Source organism: Oryzias latipes, chromosome 7 (assembly GCF_002234675.1).
Source record: "Oryzias latipes chromosome 7, ASM223467v1".
NCBI lineage: Eukaryota > Metazoa > Chordata > Actinopteri > Beloniformes > Adrianichthyidae > Oryzias > Oryzias latipes.
In genome coordinates, this window is record NC_019865.2 from 6,818,175 (window position 1) to 6,842,644 (window position 24,470).

General features: G+C 37.1%; 2 protein-coding genes across 6 annotated transcripts in view; both read left to right on the forward strand.

Annotated features, from left to right (window-relative positions):
* The window catches only part of mgll (monoglyceride lipase), a 35,914-nt gene extending 27,590 nt beyond the window's left edge, over positions 1-8,324 (forward strand). For all 5 annotated transcript variants that reach the window (XM_011476840.3, XM_020704493.2, XM_011476838.3 and 2 more), the window contains 2 exons: positions 2,341-2,556; positions 4,080-8,324. In XM_011476840.3, coding sequence (XP_011475142.2) covers positions 2,341-2,556; positions 4,080-4,211 — 348 coding nt within the window. In that variant the 3' untranslated portion in view covers positions 4,212-8,324. The remainder of the gene's footprint in view (positions 1-2,340; positions 2,557-4,079) is intronic.
* A 3,976-nt stretch (positions 8,325-12,300) lies between these two features.
* The window catches only part of LOC101159349 (cAMP-dependent protein kinase type II-alpha regulatory subunit), a 44,988-nt gene continuing 32,818 nt past the window's right edge, over positions 12,301-24,470 (forward strand). Inside the window, exons 1-2 of the mRNA XM_004070323.4 lie at positions 12,301-12,977; positions 13,831-14,107. Coding sequence (XP_004070371.1) covers positions 13,861-14,107 — 247 coding nt within the window. The 5' untranslated portion in view covers positions 12,301-12,977; positions 13,831-13,860. The remainder of the gene's footprint in view (positions 12,978-13,830; positions 14,108-24,470) is intronic.

Below are 24,470 nucleotides of genomic sequence, written 5' to 3' on the forward strand. Positions count from 1 at the left end.
CGTGTTCTCCCTACCATGACAAAGGTGGATAAAGGTGGAAAGATTTCATGTAATCCATGGACACCAGTGAAGATCACAAATCATTGAAGAAAAAAGGTTCAGAGCACTGTCTAGTGGGTCTAGATGACCCAACTCCCAATGTTAAGGTGCCTAGGATAGCACAAGGGTTAATTTCAGAGTTGCGTTTTTTTTTGTGAAGAAGAAAAAATGCGTGTATGCATCAGAGATGTGTGTTTACGCATCAGAAAAATAATAAATATGGACAATCTGTAAGTTCGCACTACTTAGTGGGAGGGTAAATCAAGCGATTTTATATCCAAATATTGAAATGTTTCTATTGCAATCCAGTCAAACTAATCTAACCGTCTTTTAGTGTCCTGGTTCTGCTGTGTCAGAAGTTTTTACTGTGTTTTTTTTCCATTGCATTTGGCCAACAAAGGGTATTTTGAAAATAGGGAGTAAAATGTGTTTGGTTGTTAAAGATCAATGCAATATATGAAGATGTAAGCCATGCTCCCCAGTTGTTTCTGAATAAAGATGGAAAAAATGTTATAAAGAGAAATGAGAAGTATTTAGCTGTGAAATTTATGGAAACAGGGTTGGGGAGACCCTTGGTACAATTTACTGTAATTACAGAGATTCCAGTAAATTCTTTTGATTGATGTGATGGCTCAAAACCAGACTGAAAGTGTTCACTCCTCAGTCAAATATGTCAATCTACAACATAAGTGGATTCTGTTTATTTGGAAAAAAAATCTCACATTTCAATTCAATGTTATTTATTTAGCCCAATATTGTAACAGTTCAATAGTCATCTCAATGGGCTTAATACTAGTAATTGTATAAGAACATGAAATCTGTCATAAAATATAATAGTTAATTGATTAAACGGTACACAAGCTATTATTCTGATTTTCCGATGCCTTGATTACATCTAATGATCTTCTATTCATTCATTGTCCTGTTCAAGGTCACAGGGGGCATATGTCAAAGACTTTCATGTGAAGCCAGGGAACACCCTAAACCGTTCACCCGTCCACCCTGAAGTGGCAGAAAGACACACTAAGAGACAATTTAGAGTAATCAATAAACCTGAAGCATGAATCTGGAATGTGGCAGGAAGCCTTGTGCCTGAAGAAAACCTATGCATGCACACAAAGAAAAGACCCAGGCGGAATTCAAACCAGTTGTGACCATACTAACCACCACATATTGTTGTTGGCATCATTATCAATATCATGAAGAAATGTTTTATTTTTGGCACTAATATGAACTGATCTGACTGTGAGTTGTGTGTCAAACCTAAAGCTTCTCCCCACATTTCACATATTACAGAAAATCATTTGAGCAGTTATTACCGGACATGAGAGCGAAAAAAACAAAACAGATGAGCTGTTTGGTCTCTTTGATGATGCAGAGGTAGAGCAGTCGACCTCTGACCTCAAGATTCCAGGTTCGGTTCCTGCCCATCTATATCGAAGTGTCCTTGAGCAAGACACTGAACCCCACGTTGCTAGCCTGGCATAAGCCTTGTTAAAGAGGACTGTTTTAAGTCTAACTTTGAATGTAGAAATTGTGCCGGCCTCTCTTACAGGAGCTGGGAGCTTGTTCCATAAAACAGGGGCTTGGTGGGCAAAGGCTTTACCTCCATCTGTACTTTTTAGAAATTCTAGCAACCACAAGCAGTCCTGCATTTTGTGAGCGAGGTGATTGCTTATTTTAGACATTTTTTAGACAAAATTAGACAATATCCGATCTTTCTAGAACTCCTGCACATGTTTCTTTACTAAATGATCCCAAAACTACAAAAAGTCTCAACAAAGAAGAATAAGAGCAGGTCATTGTCATGTGCTGATTGTTAATATTTACATAGATGCTGATTTAAAAAAATAATTCCTTTTTATTAGCGAATTTACCAAATGCAGCAATTGATGCTTCGTTCAAAAAATTACAGTAAATGTATTAAAGCCTCAGGGACGGGCCTTTGCTGGTATCCAGAGTCAGGACTAAAGACAGTGAAGCTGCTTTTCAGTTAGCTAAAATGTGCTCTTTCTTCAGATGTTAGAGAAGCTTTTACTCTGAAAACATCCCCATCCTTTTCTTTATGCCTCAATATGTGACAGGTGGAATTTACATATATCTGTGGAGTTATACATCTATGCTCTCCTGTTTTCCTGTTTTAAGCTTGTATGTCCTTTTGTATAAACTGTGCTAAACAGAAAAACTTGCCTTGCCTTACAAGGAATGCAAACAGTGCTGTGTATTGTTTTACTTTACAATTCCCCAAACCATCTGAAAAACAAACAGCACATTTGGTTTTGTGTGTGTGTCTTCTGTCAGGTGGAGGCGTACGACAACGACGAGCTGAACTACCATGGCAGACTGCGCGTGTCCTTTGGCATACAGTTGATGGGAGCCGCAGAGCGTATCGAGAGGGAGATCCCGTCCATCAGCTGGCCTTTCCTGATCCTCCACGGCGACGATGACAAGCTCTGCGACATCAGAGGCTCCAAAATGATGCACGAGAAAGCAGCAAGTTCAGACAAGAAATTGAAGGTGGGGTTTTTTGTGTATAAATGCAAATGTTTGTGATCCTGTAGGATTTTCTTGTTTTTCTTTAAATGGTTGCATTTTTTACAAGATTACTGAAGTGATCCCAAAAATTATGCAAATACTTGAACACTTTAACAACACTTTTCCTTCCTGTAAAAGCTAGTTAATGAATATTTTGCATAAAATCCCTTTTTTGGGAAAAAATGTCTGGGAAATGCCTGACAGAAACACTTTAATGTAAAAAAAAATTGTTTGCTGATAAACAACAATAAATACAGTGCTGTTGTCATATTGAAGTCAATAGATTTCTTCTGCAAATGTGGTTATTGTAACACATCATGTTTGCACACAAAAATAAGGGTAAGCAAAGTGAATAGGAGATGTAGGTATTATTGTCTGCTTTACGTTGAGATGATAACATTTAAGTGGCTGTAGCATTAATAGCTTGGGTGGAATGGAAGAACTGATAAAGGAAACGTTAAATGAGAGAGTGTGATTATGGTAGAGCTTTTGTTATTGGGTCAAATCAGGATCACCTTAAAGCGAAGGATTGTGTTTTCCAAAACCATAACGTTTTTTTTTTTCATTTACAACTTTATCTTTCATATTTTCAATATTTCCTTCACGTTTACAAGGTGTACTACCAAGTTTTAAATTGTTTTCAATTTTTCTTTTTTATATTTACGATAGGTTGTTTGAATCACTTTAAGATGATTTGACCCCCACAATATGTTGGCATACATTTGTGTGAGTTTAAACCAAAGATTCCTCAAAAATAAACCATGATACTAGGGCTGCACAATATGAGGAAAACCTGCGATACGCCATATTAGGGATTAATATCGTGATGACGATATAACTGGCAGGATATGAACAAATAACAAAACAACCAAAAACATCATTTGACTGCAACAGTTTAAAAATTGACCCACATCTACATAGGAGACGGACATCTAACGTAAAAGGGCTCAATCCGATTAGTCTATGATGTAAAAGGAGTCCATCCGATTGGTCAAATACATAAAGGTTTGTTTCATTAAATACTTCAAGCTGCCTCAAGATTCTTTTAGCACATTTAAGGTAACCATTTATTGCGATTATTGCCATCTTTTGCGATATGCATATTGCACAGCTTGATCTTGCGATAACGATAAATTTGCAATATATTGTGCAGGCCTACATGATACTGACAGTTCTGCCCTTTATCTGTTGTAATTGTTTTGTTATTGACACCCTCTATTTAAAAGCGACAGCAGGTCCTGAAAAAAAAAACACAATTTCCCTTAGGAAACAGGTTTTCAATGATGATGTTTCTTCAATTTTACAGAACCAATGCACAAATTCTCTATGACTGCGTATTTGTTTTAGAGGACAATGCACTTTTATGCAGCAACCCACTTCTACCTGACCTGGCAACACAAAGACCACATAGCAACAAAAACTCTAAATATAAAACCAAGGTATAGGCCTCTTTTATTGTTTACTAAATGCATTCATGTCTGACTCTTTCCTAAATGTTTTCCCAGATCTATGAAGGAGCCTACCATGCACTCCACCATGACCTTCCAGAGGTGGCTGAGTCTGTGCTGAAAGACGTGACCAGCTGGATCACAGAACGACTTCCCGACAAAACAGCAGCACAGCAGCGCAGCTCGTAGATTTGTGACTTGCATAATTCAGTCGGCGCTCCAAGGAACCTACCAGCCGTGTCACAGCAGGCGGGCTCATTTTCCTGTGGCCTATTAGGCATAACAATCCTACTCCATTCTCCTCTATTGGAGGCATGCTATTTTATATAAAAGGACATTTATTCTGTGTGGCAGTAAGACTGTCAGGCATCTATTCCACCAGTTAACCTTCTTCCGTCTCTGTACACGTATCGTCAGGTCAGGACTTAAAATAACTGAGGGTGTCAGATATAGTTGTTTAAGAAACGCAGCCGTAACCATCCAGCAAAAACTACGATCAGGATTGTGCCTCAGGTGTTCCACCCAGCAGGCTTATGTTTGTGTTTATCATCTCCATGGAAGATGAAGTTCAGGTGAAGTTTTACAAATCGCATGCTAGGTTTCAAAGTGCAATAATTAAGTTTTCATTCACTCTTTAAAAAAAAAAACATAAAAAAACAGGAAAGCTTTCTAAAGTGCCAACACAAGGAATTTCTCTGTTATTGATCTGTAAATGAGTAAGTTGATAACAGCAAACTCTTTTTGCTCATCTTCCACTTACATGCAGGTCAGAGGTCAGGGTCAGCTTGAGGACAGCACATCAGATCAGTGCATGCCTGAATGTCTGTCTGTTGTATCTTTTTCCTACAGTGCTCACCTGAGAATCCTAAATTGCTCAATTTGAATGTCTTGTTTGTATTTCTATGTTTGAAGGGGAAAAAAATCCTTCTTTAAGCACTCGGGTTATTTATAACAAAAACTCTTTATATACCCCCCCCCCCCCCTTGTGTTTCTTTTGTTTGGTTTGAGGACAGATGGTTGACCTAAGAACAGATGGTTGTCACAGAAATGACTGAAAATTACTGTCAGAGATACAATCTAATATAGTTTTTTTAATTATTTCTATATTAATAATCAATTCTTTTTAAGGTTGTATTTTATATGACGGGGAAGTGCACTCATTTCATAAAAATAAATCTTGAACAGTTGTTTTCCAAGATGAGGATGGAACAGGTGAAGCTGTTCTCATTCTCTGCAGGTGGGAATTGTTGTGAGAGGGCAAGGGTCAAATGCTGTCTCATTTCACTGACTTCTGACCTTCAGAAAGTGATGCTTCAACACACTGATGGGGGGGAAAAATCCTATTCAGGCATCATTAAGTCAGACAACAAACTATAGGGTCCAGCTGGAAAATGGGTCGGAAACTTCCCACTGTCTGCATGAGGACAAAAGACTGCATTGTCTGCATCAATGCCACGCGTCCCCATTTAAAAGCAAGACTATATTTTATCAAAATACAATGCTGCAGGTCAACAGTAGCTAAAAAAGCAGCAAAACTTCCCTTTTTATGTTTGTTTGTTTGTTTCCAAATCAGTGGTGAAGCCAACTGTAGCTTCATGCATGTTAGCAATAATATCATACTCGATTTTATTATTATTATTATTATTTATAGATTATTTATGTCAAGCAAAGCAGAAGTGTAACTTAAATTGCAATTGACTGTGTTTAGCAGCTGCAGCATGATGGAGCCACAGATTTATGAAGCTTGTAAAGGTTTCAGAAGTTGTTAACCCGCGTGTCAAATAGTCTCGGTAACCTGGAGCATGATAGATTGGGGTCTCCATGGTAACATGTGTGACCATGGTAGCAGTCCAGCTACATGTGTTTTTACATGTGTGAACCCCATGGTGATTCCAGCAGAGAATGTTAAAGTGAGATGAAGGCTTGCTACTTGCGGGTGTCCACCTTTCTGCCTCCATACTTTGTGTTTTGTTTCGTCTCCACCAGTTATTGACAGGTGGATTTTTTTTGGCTCTAATCTGTTAACAATGCTTTTGTACTGTCAATCACTATACAGGGCACTGTTGTGCAGCAAAGTGAACCAGCTGGTCCTTTCTGTAATTCATACTGTTCATCATAGCAGTGTACAATACAGTGTGTGGATAGCAGTAGATTTATTTAATACTTTAGGGCTGGCAAATCTCTGTCATTTGAGAAAAAAATGCCTCTCCTGATTCTTCTTAGCTTGTAATGAATTTTACAATTTATGATATTTCTGCTTGTGTAATTTGTCAGTTGTTTTCAAATATGTAATCACTGTAAATAGAAAAAGTCAGTAGCAATGAGCTCACCTTTCAGCAGTTTCAGATTTGACATTTTTGACGTAACCCGGAGCAGAACTGCAGGCGTTTTTCCACTAAACCCCTAATTAGAGCTGCAGCACACACAGACCAAACAGCGCTAGTCCTATTTAAACTCCTAATGACACCCCTGCTGCACAACATGAGCACAATGGTTTCAGCTCATACTGCAGTTTCAAAAAATGCCCTACCTGTCAGTTTGTGCGTGCGTATGTAACGGCGATCACTCGCTTTGGGCGTGGAGAGAAGTTGGTATTCAGTGAGAGGACCAGAGACGGTATCTGACAGTAACCATGGCAGCCGTCTCTTTCTTTCCTATCCCAGCTCAAGAAATGTATTAATTTCACAGGAAATGTGTGTTTATGCTTTCAGGCCTTGTTGTCCACTTACTGCTCTGAGGATTCCCTTTTATGTGAGCGTGCAGATATGAAAAAGAATAACTGGCAGCGAAGGATGGGAGCTGTGTGCAGTTATTACAGCACCGCCTGCTCTGCTGATAGTACAGAAAACACAATTTTCATCTAGAATTAGAGGAGTGTTTTTTTAGATATCTTAGTTTAAAAGAGAAAATGTATTTCAATTCCCTGAGACAGAATAACTTGCATCTTTCTGAGATTAAAAATGTGCATGCTCCCTGTGCAAAGATGCAGATACACTAAAGCTCGGCAGATCTGGCGACAGTCTGCAAGGTAAAGATACTTCTTTTTTATATTTATTTTATATTCAGAAAGGAAGTAAAAATAATGAGGGTAGTAATGGCCAATAGCTGTATGTAAATAGATTACAGCATCATTACAGACCAATTCGGTGGACCTGCTGGTCTGTCCACAGGGCAAGGTTTTTTTCATGTTTCTGTTTTTTTCTATGACTTGATGACTGTTTCTAAAGAAAGAAATGTTAAATAAGATAACAGACCACAGGCACACATCAGTCTCTCTAGTTTATGAGATTAAAGTTTCCTGGAGAGTGCAATGTTTTCATAAATCATATCTCTGGTCAGGGCTAAGATTTCAAAAATTCTGGATCTGTATACTCCAAATTGTGATAAAATAGAAATAGGTATATAAAAATATTATTTTCTCCCTCATGAAAACATATAAAGGTTTGCTCCGATTTATATGTAGATGTGTGCTCATTTTCCATTCAATAATGTTGCAGTTTGCAATAAAACTCCAAAAGGATTTAGCATATCTTGTATTCATCTAGTTAAAAGTATATTTTAGAAAAGTAATTTTAGATTTTAATGTGTAAATATCGATCACCTGAAGGAAAACCTTTTCTAATCACAACTTGATTTCCACATGATGTTGTTCAGCTGTTTAAGACATTGTTACACATTCACATGCATACATGACAACCAGCTCAATGTATTTATGTGTGTAGTCACTGTTTGGCCTCTACAAACTGTTAAACTTTCTAATAAGAATCTGTGTAGGGAACATCTTCAAGCAAGATATCAAATAAGACGTCTTGTTGCAGATATATTGAGTGACACATGACATTTTATTTATTTATAAACCTATATTTTTAGTTTAGTCTTCAATAAAAGAGATTATACGTAAATCTTAATTTGGGTCTGAAAAAAATACTTCTGAGGATTACATTTAACTAATTTAAATGTAATATGTTTATGAAAATATGTATTGAAGTCAAACTACATTGTTTTTTATCTTTGTTTTGTGCCTTATACTATGATGAATGTGTATTGTATAATTTTCACAAGAATTCATATTATTTGTGTGTTTTGAGAAACACAAGAGATACTATTAGTAAAGCAGATACCATAAATTGTATTTTCTCTTCTGGTTCTGTTCATTTCCTCTTCCAGCATCATCCAATTTACATCTGTTTGTCAAAATTGAAGGTGCAGCATTTATTTCTGTTTAAGAGGAGAGGCAATACATGTTGTATGTTTTTCTGTGCAGACTGAACTACAGCACATAAATATATTACCTCCCAGTTCTGTTGGTGACTTTTCTTTTGTGTAGGAGAAACAATGTTTGGCATTAGAGAGAAGACTTTGGACTGCTGTAAAAAAGAAAGCCTGTTTTGTGTCTTGATGCAAACAGGAAATTAGGCTAATTACATAGTACTGCAAAGTCATTTAGAAAAGAATGTGAAAAATAGAGAGATAAGCCGTAGTCATTTTTGCTAAAATCCTGACTTATATTTGCTAAAATGCTGCAATCGGAGTCAAAACAAAAATATAAATAAACATTATGTTGAGAAAAATTAGTCAGTTTCCATTGAGTCTTCAGCCACATGAAATGTGAATTTTTGAATCAGACCAATGAGGTACTTTGAATTTTATTTAATTAATAAACGTTTGTCTGAAAATGTTCTTTGTGGTACTAATAAATCCAGAAGGTAAGAACCATATGAACACTACTGAATATGAGAAGAAGCTTATATAAAAAAAGAAATGCTGAAAGTAATTTATTGGGAGTTGGGTCATCTAGACCCACTTGACAGTGCTCTGAACCTTTTTTCTTCAATGATTTGTGATCTTCAATGGTGTCCATGGATTACATGAAATCTTTCCACCTTTATCCACCTTTGTCATGGTAGGGAGAACACGTCAATGTAAGGGTGGGGTCATCTAAGATAGCACAAGGGTTAAGGGATGACACATGACTTTATTTTTACTCTTCTTGAACCAGTAAATTCCAAACCCCACCTTAAATATATTACACACACACATACATCATTTAGATGTAAATTTATTTTTTATGTATAGTCACAATCTTTTCACATAAAATATTTCTTTCGTATAAATATATTTTGAATACGGTAATGATAATCATTCCGCCATGCCTCTCTCGTCTGAATTGTTCCAAAGATACATAATTTCAAAATAAATTGTTAGACTAATTTGCTGCCTGGTTATTTTCTTATTAAAGCAAGTGACGTGTAAATATGATGTTCTGCTTTTTCAATTTCACATTATATTTAATAAAACCGTTAGATATCCCACAAAGATAATCTATATCATAATGATCGTCTTTAAGAAAAATGGTTTTTAAATTATAGTTAAATTATAATTATAGTTTTGCAATTCTAAGGAATTTAATCATTTACTGATTTTAAATGATTGTCTTGTATTATTGCTGGTTCCTTTTACTCCTTTTATATTTGTAGTAGGTTTAGGGGATGTCATCTGGACTTGGTTATTAAAGTTAGAAGACGTTTCGCCTCTTATCCAAGAGGCTTTGTCAATTCTGAATTAGCTGGTCTAAGAGCTGGTATATATATGCGTCCATGGGGGAGGAGTCAGACCTGAAACTGGAGGTATTGTCCACTTAGCCTGTGGTTCTTGTGGTCTGCCAATTTCCTAGCTGTCTTCTCCAATTCCCGTACCAGCTGGAGGGTATCCTTCCCAAAGTTAGAAGAAACATGTCTATGAAGACTCTCATTCATCCAGGTTGGTTCCATTGTAGTAGGTTTAGGGGATGTCATCTGGACTTGGTTATTAAAGTTAGAAGACGTTTCGCCTCTTATCCAAGAGGCTTTGTCAATTATGAATTAGCTGGTCTAAGAGCTGGTATATAAGTTTAATAACCAAGTCCAGATGACATCCCCTAAACCTACTACAATGGAACCAACCTGGATGAATGAGAGTCTTCATAGACATGTTCCTTTTATTTTTATTATTCAAAAGGTCTTGCCAGGCTACAGTTGAATATTAGATTTGTCTCTTAACCCTTGTGCTATCTTAGATGACCCCACCCTTACATTGACGTGTTCTCCCTACCATGACAAAGGTGGATAAAGGTGGAAAGATTTCATGTAATCCATGGACACCATTGAAGTTCACAAATCATTGAAGAAAAAAGGTTCAGCACACTGTCTAGTGGGTCTAGATGACCCAACTCCCAACGTTAAAGTGCCTAGGATAGCACAAGGGTTAATCTGTCTTCCATCGCTAAATAAACGTTAAATATATGAATAAATGTACAGATTGGCATGTTTTCTCCCATATTTGATCAAGTCTTTTTACATCTGTTATGACTCACTAGTTTGGGAAAAGTCATTGAATGGTCATATCAATGCACTGACATGTACAGAAAATGCAGGCGAGTGCTGCAAAGGTCAGTTTGACTTTGAGACCTATAGGGATGGCATCTTGAGATAAAAGGAAAAACTGATGCAGCAATAATAGCATGAAAGGTTCAATTTTTTCAAGTATAGGTTAGGTTAAGGTGGCAGCTCTGGACTTCTATCAACCAGTAGATGGCAGCATTGAACAACAAAAGGAAGCTGGTGATCGCCTTGTTTCTGTGAATGCACTGAACGTGTTCATAGAATGAATGTGCAGGCGTGTAAAACTTGAATGAAAAAAGAATTCATGTTTTTAATAGCAGTAAATATGTTATATAAATAAATCTTTCGAGTTTCAATAATAGTATTGCAAATAAAATATTGTTTTTAAAAAGTATATATATATATATATATATATATATATATATATTCATTGTGACATCTTACATGGACATGGAATTCCAAAAGAAGTGTCATTCAGTCACATATTCAAAAAGTAAACAAACACAATAATATAATCAATTTAAGGCAAATTTAACACATCACAAAAAAGATTGCAGTATCCCCACTATTTTATTGCACATTTCCGGTTTGTAGAGCACATTTGAATACATATGGAATGTTCACCCGAGGCAATAAGCAATAGAAAATCATTTATTTCATTGATTTTTTTTATTTTTTTTGGTTGTTATAGGGATAATGTGAGCAGTGAATTGTATAAACAGCTTAATTGTAGGCCTTCTTCAGTACTATAAAGGGCCATTGTTGATGAGTAAAAGTAAAAGCTAGGTTGATTCTTTTCTATCAAAGTCTAGGGTATTAGTCCTTGCTGAACACCAGAAAAACTAAGAAGAAACATTTAAACATATTTTTGTTGTGAATACATTATGATTTAAAAAGATAAATAGCCAAAATAAAGGACAAACATCTACACATAATCTATTTTTCAAACCTCTTGGATTTTTCTGTCTTTTTTTTCTTCCCTTTCTTGATGACCCACTTTCTTTTCTAACCTGTCCCTAATTAAAATGTGGGTTAACAGCTGTCTTTCAGAAATTTCTAGGCTTGGTTGGGAACACATTTGGAGTGTTTCCAGAAGGTTGCTATTTCTGCAAAAGATGAGTCCTGATTCTAATCATACAAAACCTAATTTTTCACCTTGAGATGAGTACACTCCACTTTGATAATGTTTCTACTAATCCAAGTGGAAATTCTTGAATTGCACTATTGTATTGAGTGCAATCCTTGTGGGGTTTTTTCTCCCCCTCAATATTAACTTAGACTAGGATAGCACAAGGGTTACTGTGAAGTTGATTTGTACTGCCAGCAGGCGGAGCAAGAACGTTTATGATAATAAAAAACAAAAACAAAAATCCAAACCAATCAGAAACTGGTTCAGTGAAATAAATATGACTGCTGTGACCATGGCAACAGATTTATCTCAGTGATAGGTCTGAATTGAAGAGATAGAAATGAAAAGATAGAACATGCCTTAAATTCCTTTTAGAACTTGTGATCATGACCTCAATCACCCCGAAACTTTCTATGGAATATTTCTGAGGAAAATAAAACTGTGGGTGGAAAGTGTTGACACATAAAAATCAGTGAATGGGGGTGACCAATTAATAAATAATAGATAATAAAGAGATGTATGTTATCCAACCGTATGGGATAGATAAAACAATGAAGAAAAATCATAATTTACTTAGATTGAAATGATTCTGGTTGCACACTGAGGTAGAATCTACCTGACAAGGCCGCCTTTGTGGGCGTGACACCCTCAAAAATAGTGTGGCTTTTGACGTACACGCTCGACGTCCCGGTGTTTAATTTTGATTGGTCACACTTTGTGTCAATCAATTCCAAGTGTTTGTTGCTCAGATGGTAGCTCCTCCCCCTTACGCTTTCAGAAGGCTGTGGTTTATTCGCGCGTTTAGAACTGTTGATTTTCTCGTCGGGAGGGAGGACATTTCCTTTGTCAACTTACAAGCTTTTGATTTTATTAGGCCTATATTTTCCCCACCCAAGGTCAAGATTTTTTCGTTGCTGTTAATTTTCAACGAAACTTTGCGCGTATCGGTGGTGCGGGGCAACAGTGTGTCTGCCGAGCGCACAGCAGGGTTTTAGTCACCTGGCTGCAGCAGCTGACTTGTGTCTTACGGAAAGCGGGGTTGCCAGGCAGTTGCCAAAGAAAACTAGCAGTTGCTAGTTAGCAAGTCAGTCAGCTAGCCAGCTCTTTCCTCTCTCTGCCACATTAAGTCCCACCCTCACGGAGCGCGCGGACGTTGGGCTGCAGCGGTGAAGTCCAGTCTATTTCTCCCCTTCTGAACCAGCCAGCATCCTTATACACCTGGTTGGTTGGCAAGGGAAGATCATCCCCATTTTTGTCGCTTAGCAAAGTTAGGTCAGACTAACCTTTTACCTCTGGCTTTAACGTTCGCAAATAGTCACCTGTAGAGAAAACGGTCGCTACCCTGGCAGAGAGACTGTGTAAAAAGAAGAAACGAAATAAGAAAGAACAAGGAAGACGCAGAGGAGGAGGTGACTGGCTAGTTTAGCCGGGGAGAGAGAATTCCATGTAAGTGACTCAGTTGGTGTCGTGTACTTTGTAAACGGCTTACATGTCTCCTACAACTTGCACTGCTTGCATAACCACGTTTATCCACTCAGCTTCTTTTCTGTGGCTTATCACCTGCAAATAGTGCGCCATACTTCTACGTAAGCTAACGGTTTGAGCTTCCTTTAAGGTGGTTCACTAGCTAGCATGGTGGCTAATGACAGCTTTAAAGTGAGAAAGCACATATAGCTGCCAGGCTGTGTGTGCTACGATCATACCATAACATATTAACTAACGCACAAATGCAACTTTGATGAAGTTTTATCAGTGCGCCGAAAAAGAAAACGTCGAAAAGTGCTGTATAAAAATTGCTGAAAAGGATTCGCTTATTAGCCTCTTTGCTAGCTAGCTGCATCCGGCTAACGACTCAAGTTGACAGCTCTGTTTCTGGCGGTTCTAAGCAGTAATGTTACAGACACCCAGGCCGTGTTACCAACTCTGTCAATTTTTTAGCAAACCCTTATCTATTTTGTGGAGCCGCGGGAACTCTACATTCCTCAGATCAGCCTTAGATAACGTGGCAACAAAGTGACATTTTCCCATAGCACTTGTTATAACACTTCTTTGCTTTATTAAAAAAAGTGTAGTTGAATTTAGGCAATCCCATTTAATTGTGTTTCAAGAAGTTATTTGTGTACAACCCACTTGAAGTAGAACTGCTGTACAGTTGCAGTTTTCAAACTGTGTAACTGTAGATATAAAAATCAAAATTTGTCCTTAAACTAGAAGTTGCCATCTGCATAACTTGCCATTACCAAACCACAAATTTAATTGTCTACCCATCATGTCTCCTCCTTCTTTCTGTCTTCTTTAGATAAACACTACCACCAAGCCACACACAACCATGAGTATTGAGATACCAGTAGGGTTGACGGAACTTCTGCAGGGCTACACGGTGGAGGTGCTGCGACAAAGGCCGTCAGACTTGGTGGAATTTGCAGTACAGTACTTCACCCGTTTGCGAGATTCCAGAGGTCAGGATGGGGCCGGCACCGGTGCCAAGCAAGGGAAAGGAGTAATGTTTGATGGGGAACCCATGCAGACAGAGTCTAATGGAGATGACGAGGAAGATGATGACTCTGACTTTGAGCGTAGGTGGACGTTTCGTTTTATCGATTGTCGACTATTGCCTTAACAGTATTGTGTACATGAAACAGGATCGTAAAAAAAAGGGTACTCTCACTAAACATCAACATTTTGACCGAACATGTATAGTGATGAAAAATAAAAACTACATCAGCTGCCAGTGATATACATATCCCTTAAACAAACTGAGTTACATAAAAGAAAATTGTAGATTATAATTAGTCTATGAGAGTGTCTTCCAATCTTTTCAATTTTGTGCTTTACATTTTTCTGTTTGAGGTAGGGAAATTTTAATGGGAGAAGAATGGAAAAATGTTAAAAAGTGTGCTGACAGTTTGGTAAGACAACCATTGTTGTCTTCATGGTCTTCCTAATTTTTCTTTTCTTTCTGTCTGTCTGTCAGAATCCCACATGGAAATTCAGTCCATCATTTAGAAATATTAAGTCTTTAGCCAGTATAATATATAGCATCATGTATTGCAATCCAAACGTAATCAAAAGTTCTATGAACTCTTTTGGAACTCTTATATGTCCACCTTCAAGAAGGAATGATCCGTATTGAATAAATGTCGGTGAACCTTGATCTAACCAAATAAAGTGACCCCAGATCACAACACTGTCCCCACAGGCTTTAACTTCTGCAATACTTTTATTTTCCTGACGTCCCTGGCACTCTAGTATAGGGCTAACCTGACTCATTAAACATCATGACCTTTTTCCATGCTCCAGAGTCCAACTAGGTGATCCCCTAGCAAATGAATGCCTTTTGTCTCTTTTTTTCTGTTATCAACAATGTGAATTCCTCTTCTTTTTGTGAGTTTGTCTAACTTTACTATTGGTCTTTTTTTTCTCATATAGACTATTTATTTACCCGCTTCAAACCAACAATTCCAGATATTTTGAAAGTTATGTTATTTGTAAATCTTTTTACATTCTTATTTAACCAACTACAAACTTTCACACCATTGGTTTGGGTTAAAATATCGGTTACTAGCTACAACAAATCATTTATAACTTGGAAAGGCTTTCAAACTGCATTGATCTTGAACGTACTTTCTAAAGCCAGTGTTTCAAGTTCTGGCCTAAAGTAATTTTTAGAAAACTAATATTGCGTTTCTTGCATATCATTCCCCTGATTTTGACAGACTAGCACAACCCGTAAGCTGCTCCATAGCTTAGCTCTCCTCTGTGCTCTCTGAAAGCAGTGTGGCCTAGATCCTCTTAATGTGTTTTGCTGTGAATGGAGTTTTTTTTTCTTGTAGTTATTCAATCATTAAATCTGTTTGTTTCTAGCAAATTCAGTAAAATATACAGTTTTTTTAAAAGGATTGAAAATCTATTCTCTGCCTTAAAATCCAATTGTCCAAACAAGTACGGTAGAACTAATGTTTTCACTTTTAATCAAGTCAAGGATGAAATGTATGAGCCAGATTGCATCTAGTTTGCCAATCGTTTGAACATTTGTTATATTATTTTATCTTTCATTGTGTTTAGTCTGTCCAGTCTTAATTCAATGTTTTTGTTTAAAGCAGTGTTGGACAAGTAAGTGCTGTGGTGGAAGGTGGCTTACATTTAAAGGCGGATTATACCGATTTTGTTCCAATGCTCACATAAGTGCTGCATTTCTGTGACCCAGGCTAAGGAGGGGTGTGTTGTGCCTGCAAAGACTTGCAAGCTTTATAAGTTGTGTGTGTGTGTATGTGTGTGTATGTGTGCGTGGGGGATGTGTGTATTTTGCACCAGTTCAAAAACAATTTAATTGCAACTTAAAACACCTCTTCTCTTTTACATCCCAATTATCAACCATTTAGAATTTTTGCACCTCATCAGGAGAACAATGCAAGGTTAAAGGCTTGTGCTGAGGAAGTAGCTTTGCTATAACTACTGGAAGTTAGACACATGACTTCTGTGACGTTAATTTATCCAACCAGGCTGGTTTACTTTCCCCTTAGGAAAGATTCACTTCTGTGAGAAACAACACAAGCCTGTGTTGAAAAGTCAGAAAGTCATGTGTTCATTTTTTTTCTTTTTTTGATAACTTTTATAACCTACTTTTAAAGATTAGAAGTCTTATTCAGATGACTAAAATTAGTGGTATGGATTTAGAAACAGCCAAGTTAAAATATACAAACAAAACCTTATTTCATTCAGCTTATTTTTCGAGTTTTAAGGATACATTGTGCATGCTAGGGATGCTATTCCCCATGCACGGTTCAGTTTAAACCTCAATTTTTGGGTCACACTTTTATTTTGATTTGAAAAATGATTTGTGCAGGCCTAAAAAGTTTTCAGAGTAGGTTACCGAGGAGAAAGTAGATGGCTTTGACTCAGGGGGGGTCTGGGGGTCTAATTTTGAAAATTTGTGCCTTTTATTTGCATTTTCCAGGCATCTGGGAAATCACTACAGCTGATTTGAAAGCAATAGAGAAGAGGATTTAGTTCTAAACTTCTACTCTATCACTGTTGACAACTATGATTTCGCAAACCATTTTCCTGCGACTGCTTTTTTACTACACAAATTTGTGGAGGAGCCCCTGAAGGAGCATTCTTTGTAAAGTAAACTTACTTGTAACACTGTCAATGAAGTGAACATACTGCTAATAAAGTTTTAGTCACAGTGGATTAAAATTTATTACTAAATCTAGAAAATACAGTTTAAAAAAACTAAATGTCCTATGAATTAATTTTGTTAAATGTATCCGTCACATCTTAAAGTCCGGTCTTTGAAAAAATTTGTGGTCACATACTGGTGACACTTGGAAACAGCTCATTAGCATAGCATCATTAGCATCAGTGTCTAACTGCACTGCTATCTCCAAATCAACACTTTATAAAACTTTCTGTTGTGTCTATAAGTCCAGCAGGTTTATCCAGTTAAAAATGGTCACGACCCCCACTGCTGCATCAGCCAAACGCTGCACGGAGGGAAATTAACAGGGGTGTGATTGTGTACCTCGTCATGCGCACAGTGTAAAGGAGGAGCATTCAAGAAAATAACCATAAGGAGAGCTTAGAAAAATGGCTGATTTGGTGCGAACTTTTACTAATATGGCAGGCAGCCTTCTTACTTTTAGTCGCCAAACAGAAAAAATGCTCGCTATTGGCGAGTAATAATTTCAGACCCTGCATACACGGATTACTTGCTATGAGGTACTAAACAAAACTTTTGTTTATCATCAAAAAGTAGCCAGTGACTACCTCAGTCAAAGGTGGCAAATTTTCGCCGAGTGCCGGCTACTTTCGAGGCCGTCGTTTGTGTATTACAATACAACAAAAAACTGAACTTACAGAAAACCCCTTTCTTTTTTTTTTTTTAATTGTTAATAAGTAAGTATGAATGAAGAAAAAGCTTTAGTTGGCTCAAACTAAGCCTGGTGTAATAAAGCAAAACGGTGAATATGAAATCATTCTTAAATTTAGCACAATTGTTTGACACTTTCAATGTAAACATACTGGTATGCAGTTGGGATGCACCGAATACACTTTTCCTACGTTTTGGTTTAATGGTTTGGTTTTTGATTGAGAACTCTGGCATCCTCAGTACATGCACTATATTGACCTCAGGTAAACACTGTACCTGAATACAACAGCAACGCAAGTCATTCAGTTTTGTGGTGTGCTCTCCATAGTAAATCTCTTTTGGACTTTTGATGAGACTCTTTTACTCTAAATATTTTGGTGAGGATTTTCTTTTGCAGTTGGAAGGGAAAGTATTTTGCTTCTTCTTTTAAATGTTGGTGATAGGCAGAAATGTTTCTATGTTTTTGCTGTATATCTAAGCAGGGGGGCTGGAATAATTTGGTTGTTGCCCTTTTTAATTAGATCATGCAGTTAAAGAGACTTTTTATTTAGCAGGCTGGGCATTGAATTGTTTTTGAAGAAGCAAGCTTGGATAAATCTGTGATTAGGGCATAAATTTATTAATGAGAATGTTGTACTATAAGCATAATATGCATCTACTATAAATTGTAAATTATAAAAAGTAATCCACACTCTATTTGAAAGGCAGTTTGCAGCTATGATTCATCAGTCTGCTCATAACCCTTACATTTCGCTGCAGGAATACACTGTGAGCGAGCTAACTAAACGCCCAATATGTAAATGAAGTAAGTTTTTATTTTTGCATTTCCTTGGTTTGTAGAGTATTCTCTTGAAAGAACATCATATTTCACATGTTTTATGCCTCTAACGTTAAATGTCCAACTCCTCTGCCGGATCCACACAAATCTAAGATGTCCTTGGATGTTTTTCTTCATAGAAATGTAAAAATGTTAAAAGCATATGAACTTGGCACAAAGGTAAAGACATACTGTATGTGTGTACTTCCTTCCACATTATTTCTGGGCATTAAACCTTTTCCTGTTTTGTAAAAAGAAAGGAAATACATCTTTACCAATTTCAAACATCGTCTTCTCCCCTTGGCTCTTGTAAAGTTTTTGTTGGACCAGGAGATTCAATTTAACAAACAAAACATAATAGCTATTTATCAAATTAATGATTTAACGATAGGAGCCTTGGTTTTGTGTGGAAGAACCAGACACATCCACAAAAGACTGGAACTGTATTCTCATACTGGGCACTAGTGTTGTACAGTCTGCTGTGAAAAGACACTTCAACCACTATTTTTCATAATTCAGCCGATCTGGTTGTGTTGGTCTTTCTGGCTAGAAGAGCACACTAACTTGATCACACAAACCTTCAGTGTGTGGAAGGTCAGGACTGCTGACAGTTCATTCCATTCTCCCCACAACCAAATTCTGGAGGTCATCTCTGATAAACGCTGCTCTGTGGGGGCAAGCGTTGTCATCCTTGATGACGTGTGATCCTGAGCTATGAGGGTATGGTATTGCAGAATCTGATCTTGATTTAGCTCTGCATTGAGATTGGGCGCAGAAGTCTGTTCCGGATTGTGATACTCACAACGAGCCATTGGGCATATCTTGAAAACATTGATCGCAATCTGTAGAAGGCAACCTCTGATACCTATGTGCTGACAAGATGATGAAGCTCTCTTCTCTGAGAGCTGTCGTCTGCTTACATCTCCATTAAATAAACTTGGCCCTCAGGTTAAAGATGGAACTGGAGTTCATTCTAAACAACACACCAACATGGGATAGCCCTATGGCATAGGCCCTTTCCACGTCAGGCAAACATGGCATGCACATTATTGGAGCAGACACCTACTGACTGTTGGAGCAGGGATCATGAACATCTCATCTAGGGAAGGTAGAAGCTCTCATGTGTCAAGCAACAGAAGTAAACTAACTTTAGCTTTAGCTGACACATGAATTAATTGTTCTTTTTGTTGTAAAGGCTTTTCTGGAGGTTTTCTAATCTTAAATTTGCTGTTTCTATATGATGCTCTTGCTTTGACAATTCATGACTGAATATTTCGGTTTTCTAAAAGCAAAGCAATTCCGATGATCATTCCCTGTTTATTTAAACCCTTCATCAACATTATTATACCTTTTCCTTCTTGCTTTATTATAGTCTTTAGTATTCTTATCTCATACTTGGGGTTGTGTAAAAAAAACTTGTATGTTAACATTTGTAAAGTTTTGTATTTAGGCTCAACACAATTTGGTTTTAATGATTCACAAGTTTAGCTTTTTGAAGCTAAGTGTATTATTTTGGACATGTTAGTGTTTGGCTTGTCTAACTTTTATCCACCTTAAACCCTTACAATTCTTTTCCCCTGTCGTTTTTCTGCACTTTCAAGCCCTTTTGAACCCCACAATTGTGTATTTTCTCTCTTTTTTCCTTTCCTACCTTTCTATTTTGTATTTCTTCGTCAGATTAAGGCGGTTATGCAATTTGTGTTTGGTAAATCAACATTTTATAAGATTGGGGTTAAACATACCAGCAGAAAGACTTCTTTCGACTTTTTAACCCAATCAACTCTGTTTTTATTCTTAAAAGTAGAACCCTTTTATCATGCATTTTCAAATTTTTCTATTTCTCTAATTTAATGTTGCTTTAGAAGAACTGTTTACTAGCTGTTTCTTGAGCTACGTTCAAACTGCAGGGCTTAATGCTCAATTCCGATTTTTTGAAAAAATCTGATTTTTTTTTTTTTGCAAGGCCGTTCACATTTCCAATTAAATCCGAATTTTGGTGATCTCCTGTGTGACCGTGAAATGACCCAGAAGTGATCCGCATGCGCAGAAGAGTACTCAACAGTGAACGACGTCACTGTTGTTTGCAGAAGTAGCTAACGTTAACAATGGATGTCAACAACAGTGTTGTCAACAGCGGAGCTCTTTTTGCATTATTAAATTTATTTTCACAAAGGAGCCGGCACGATTACAATCTTCTCATTTTAAGAAGGCATTGGAGCCAGGATCCTCTGTACCCACTGTTGTGGAATGGGGATGTGAATGTGCTGGGGCCGCGCGCGTGTGTGTAAGAGAGAGGAAAAAGCGCGTGAAGTGCCGCAGGGAGTGGGGGGGCAGCGGAAGTGTGTTGGGGGCGCGCATTCATGTTGCGTGTTACGAAGGAAGGAGAACGGTAATAAAAGGTTTCCCCTAGAATAAATAAAATTGACTCTGGAGAATCTGAGGGTCCGAACGGGGAAGTGAACCCCGAAGGAGGGTCCGCCTTCGGACCTGGAGAAGGTCTCCTCCGGAAAAAAAGTCATTGCGGGAAAGGTTCAACACCACGCTCGGCCATTTCGCTGGAAATTTTTTCAAAAACCGCCCGGTTGCAATAAGAGCCCTTGAGTTTGGCTTGAATAGAGCTGTCACCCCATATATGAATCCAATCGGTGACCTCGCTTCCCTTCCACTGACTGCTCTCAGCAGCATCGTCCGCCATGGTTTTTGTTTATGTTCTCGTTCATGGATACATGTGGCCTGGCCATTCAGACAGCGGTCGTATTTTAAAAGATCAGATACGTATCGGATTCAGGACTACATACCCAAGTGGCTGGGTCGCATTTGAAAAGATCGGATCTGTGTCGTTCAGACTGTCATGAAAAGATCAGACACAGGTCGCATAGGGGCAAAAAAATCGGAATTGGGTCGTTTCATCCTGCAGTGTGAACGTAGCCATAGTTAAGCTGAGTAACTGTGTGTTTAGCAGCAAAAAATGTTTTCTTTAACTAGACAAAATGCTATTTTAATAAGTTCTCCACAAATTAAGTATAAGTACCTGCTAGTGCCTGTGGCTGCAAGACTTAAAAAAACATTAATCAATATATATGGATGTGCAGAGTGTCTCATAATTGATTTAAAGCCTTAAATCTGATCATTGTTCTTGGTGTCCTTCTAAAAAGTGAATCTCATGATTAAAATAATAGTCTCTGACAATATATACTTTTTTTTCTTGCAACATTTTACGTCCACAAAAATAAATACTTATTCCTAAAATGGTACAAGTGTACTATAAGTAGCACAGGGCTCTGCAAGCTAGGGAATAATTTAATAAATCTGGAGGGGTTATCATTTAGTGATGTTTGTTTTGGGTTTTTTTTTGGGGGGGGGGGGTTCTTCCTAAGATTGTTGGACTGGGTTGATAAAATCTATAAATGATCTAATTGTCCCAAGCTCGATAGATCACTAATCGATCCATTAAAGTAGAGATCGATCTTTTATGCCTTTCATTTGCCTGTGACCTATAGACAAAGTCAGCAAGCTTGACAGTATGTGAACTGTATCAGGTTAATATGAACATTTTCAAAACATACCGCTATATATGATTATTAATAAATTTCTATACAAATATATCTAAATGTGTAAACTGTAAATTCAAAATAGAATCGAAGCGAATGGATTGAAAGAATCGAGAATTGAATCGATCAAGGCTTCGGTGAATCGAATCGATTCAGGAAATTATTTATCGGCGATACTCAGCCCTATTAGATTGTTGATCAGCTTCAAATACTCATCTGTCTTTAAGACAGTGTTCCATGGTTTGTCTAAATTCTTAAATGTTCAGTTGCTTTAAGTCATCTTTGCCTTTCTCAGCTGTTTTTTCTCTTTTTAAATGTATTTCACCATATCAGTCTAAACCTTTTACTCTGTCTCCTGATATTTTAACAATGTCAAAAAGGAAACAAAAAAGTTACTTGATCCTGAGGAAGCAGGATTTAAAAGCGGTTTATTATGCCACAGGTTGAATATCCATCGTAAATGTTTGACATGAAAACTATCAGAAGGCCAAAGAATTCTATGTATTTTCAATGTCATTAACAGATTGAAATGCAATGAAAAATGACTTGTTTATGTTAGGACACGACAATATATAAAGCCACTGTTTAGATAAGACTGATGAAGCTTTGGTGCCGAAAGCCGTGGTTAAACCTGGCTCTCATATATTTACTGATAGGTATCGGATGAACTTTGGTACTTCCTCGTTCACTTATCTTATGTGAGACTACAGAAAAATGAGGAAATGATGGTAGACGTCAGGCATTGGTGGGTTAGTGGGTATTGGATCTTTTCTTTAACCATTAGAGACATTTTCTGTTATATTTATATTTGGAGTATGTCCTTCTAAAATTCTTTAAAAAATTTTTTTTGCTTCACTGGTTAAACATTGCAATTTTAACACAGATTCAGACTGTAAATAATGTATTTTCGAGGGAAATTGTTGGAAAAATAGAGATAAAATCTTTTACTGATAAATCCTGTTGCTTAGATTGAGTTTGTCTTACGTGTTTCTCAGTCCTAAATGATAAAAGCCTTGCACACTATTACACACATTCCAAACACTAGATGGGTGATTCATATCAAATTGGTAGGACCACATTTGGAGAGAGGCCTAAAAATACTTGTAACATTTTAAATCTCTAAATGTGCCCCATGGGATCACCTGTTGAGCTGATATAATACTATATGAGCAATGCAGTTTTCACAAATGCAGTAAATTAAATGAATCTTTTGCGGAGAACCTACAAACAATTATTTCTGACAAATGATTACATTTATCACATATTTGTTGGTTGGTGTGGGTCTCAGTCTCAGTCACAGATGCAGAATGCGTTTGTGTCTGAGATTTTTCTCTCTCACTCTCATTCATTCCTAAAATAAGCTGCCACTCTTCTCGTTTCTTCCCAACTGCAAAACTGTTACAATTCTCGTCTCCCATGCACTCTGTGTTCAAGCCTTTGTGTTTGAGCCCAATCTCATTAGACTGGATGGATTAGAGAGAAGGGGTTATTAAGTTGGTTTAGATCAATCCTGTTGGCATGGTAAGACAGAGAATTAACTAGGAGAGCTACTGAGAAGGAATGAAAACATGAATGACAAGAAGAGTCAATGAAAGCAGAGCTAGAAATAATTGTTTTTATCTGCTGAATTATTTCACTCATCTGACAGAAAGGCCTAAACTAAACTAGAATTTTTCACTTTCTTTTAATAAAAATAACTTATGTAAACACATATGCATTGAACTTCATGTGAGTGCAGGATGTTCCATTAAATCGAGACTGGAAGTGTTTGTATCTTTTAAAATAAACTAATCGCAATATTCATTTATCAATGTTTCAACTGTGGTTAATGTTTTAATGCTTTTTTATTTACTTTAGTTACCCAAGCAAAAAGAGATAAGGAACATTGTTCCAGTTATGTCATTTTTTTTTTTTTAATTCAGTGATGCAGAATTTTGTTTGCGGTATGCGAGCTATGCGTACATGCAGAGGTGTAGAGTGCTAAAAAATTCAGATGTTTAGTGACATCAGCAGAGCTAAAACTGCAAAGAGAAACCGCACAGTTAAACCCAGTTTGTTGCTACTTCCTTTTAAGGGCTTAAGTTTCAGAGAGAGATCACTGTGGTTGAGATATTGGGAAAAAGGAGTCAGTCACATATGGGGCAAGAGGATGGAGGGGGCAAGAAATATTTTAAGTGGGAAGGAAATTTATATAGTTTAAAAAAATCTACAAAGGATGGTGACTTGTATCATGGGAAACATGCACTCAAACAGTTAATGCAGATCATGGGAACATTGTGAAACCTTGACACAGGAAGAGTTGATGCTTTTAAAATTTATTTGATTTGGCTGTTTCCATTTACTTAAACTTGGTAAGAAATATAAGGCAATAAGTCATTAAATAAAATCATGAACAATAGCTGCTAAAAAATAAAAAGTCTGTAAATAACAAAATAGGGGAGAGGAATAGTAAGAGTGTTTAAGCAGTGCATAGGCTTTTTAAAAAGTAATTATATTGGGAAATGTTATTGGATGGAGCAGAGGAATGCCATACAAGTAGAATTTAGTTGAAATAAGAGGCAGAAAAAATATATTTTTTATAAAAGAGAAAGCAGTCAGTTTGTAATTTAATTGTGACTGTCTGCATTCTTAATAGCCTTTGTTATTTATGTTAAACAACTGTCTTTTTATCACCTAGAATGTTTTAATAGCCTGTTTTA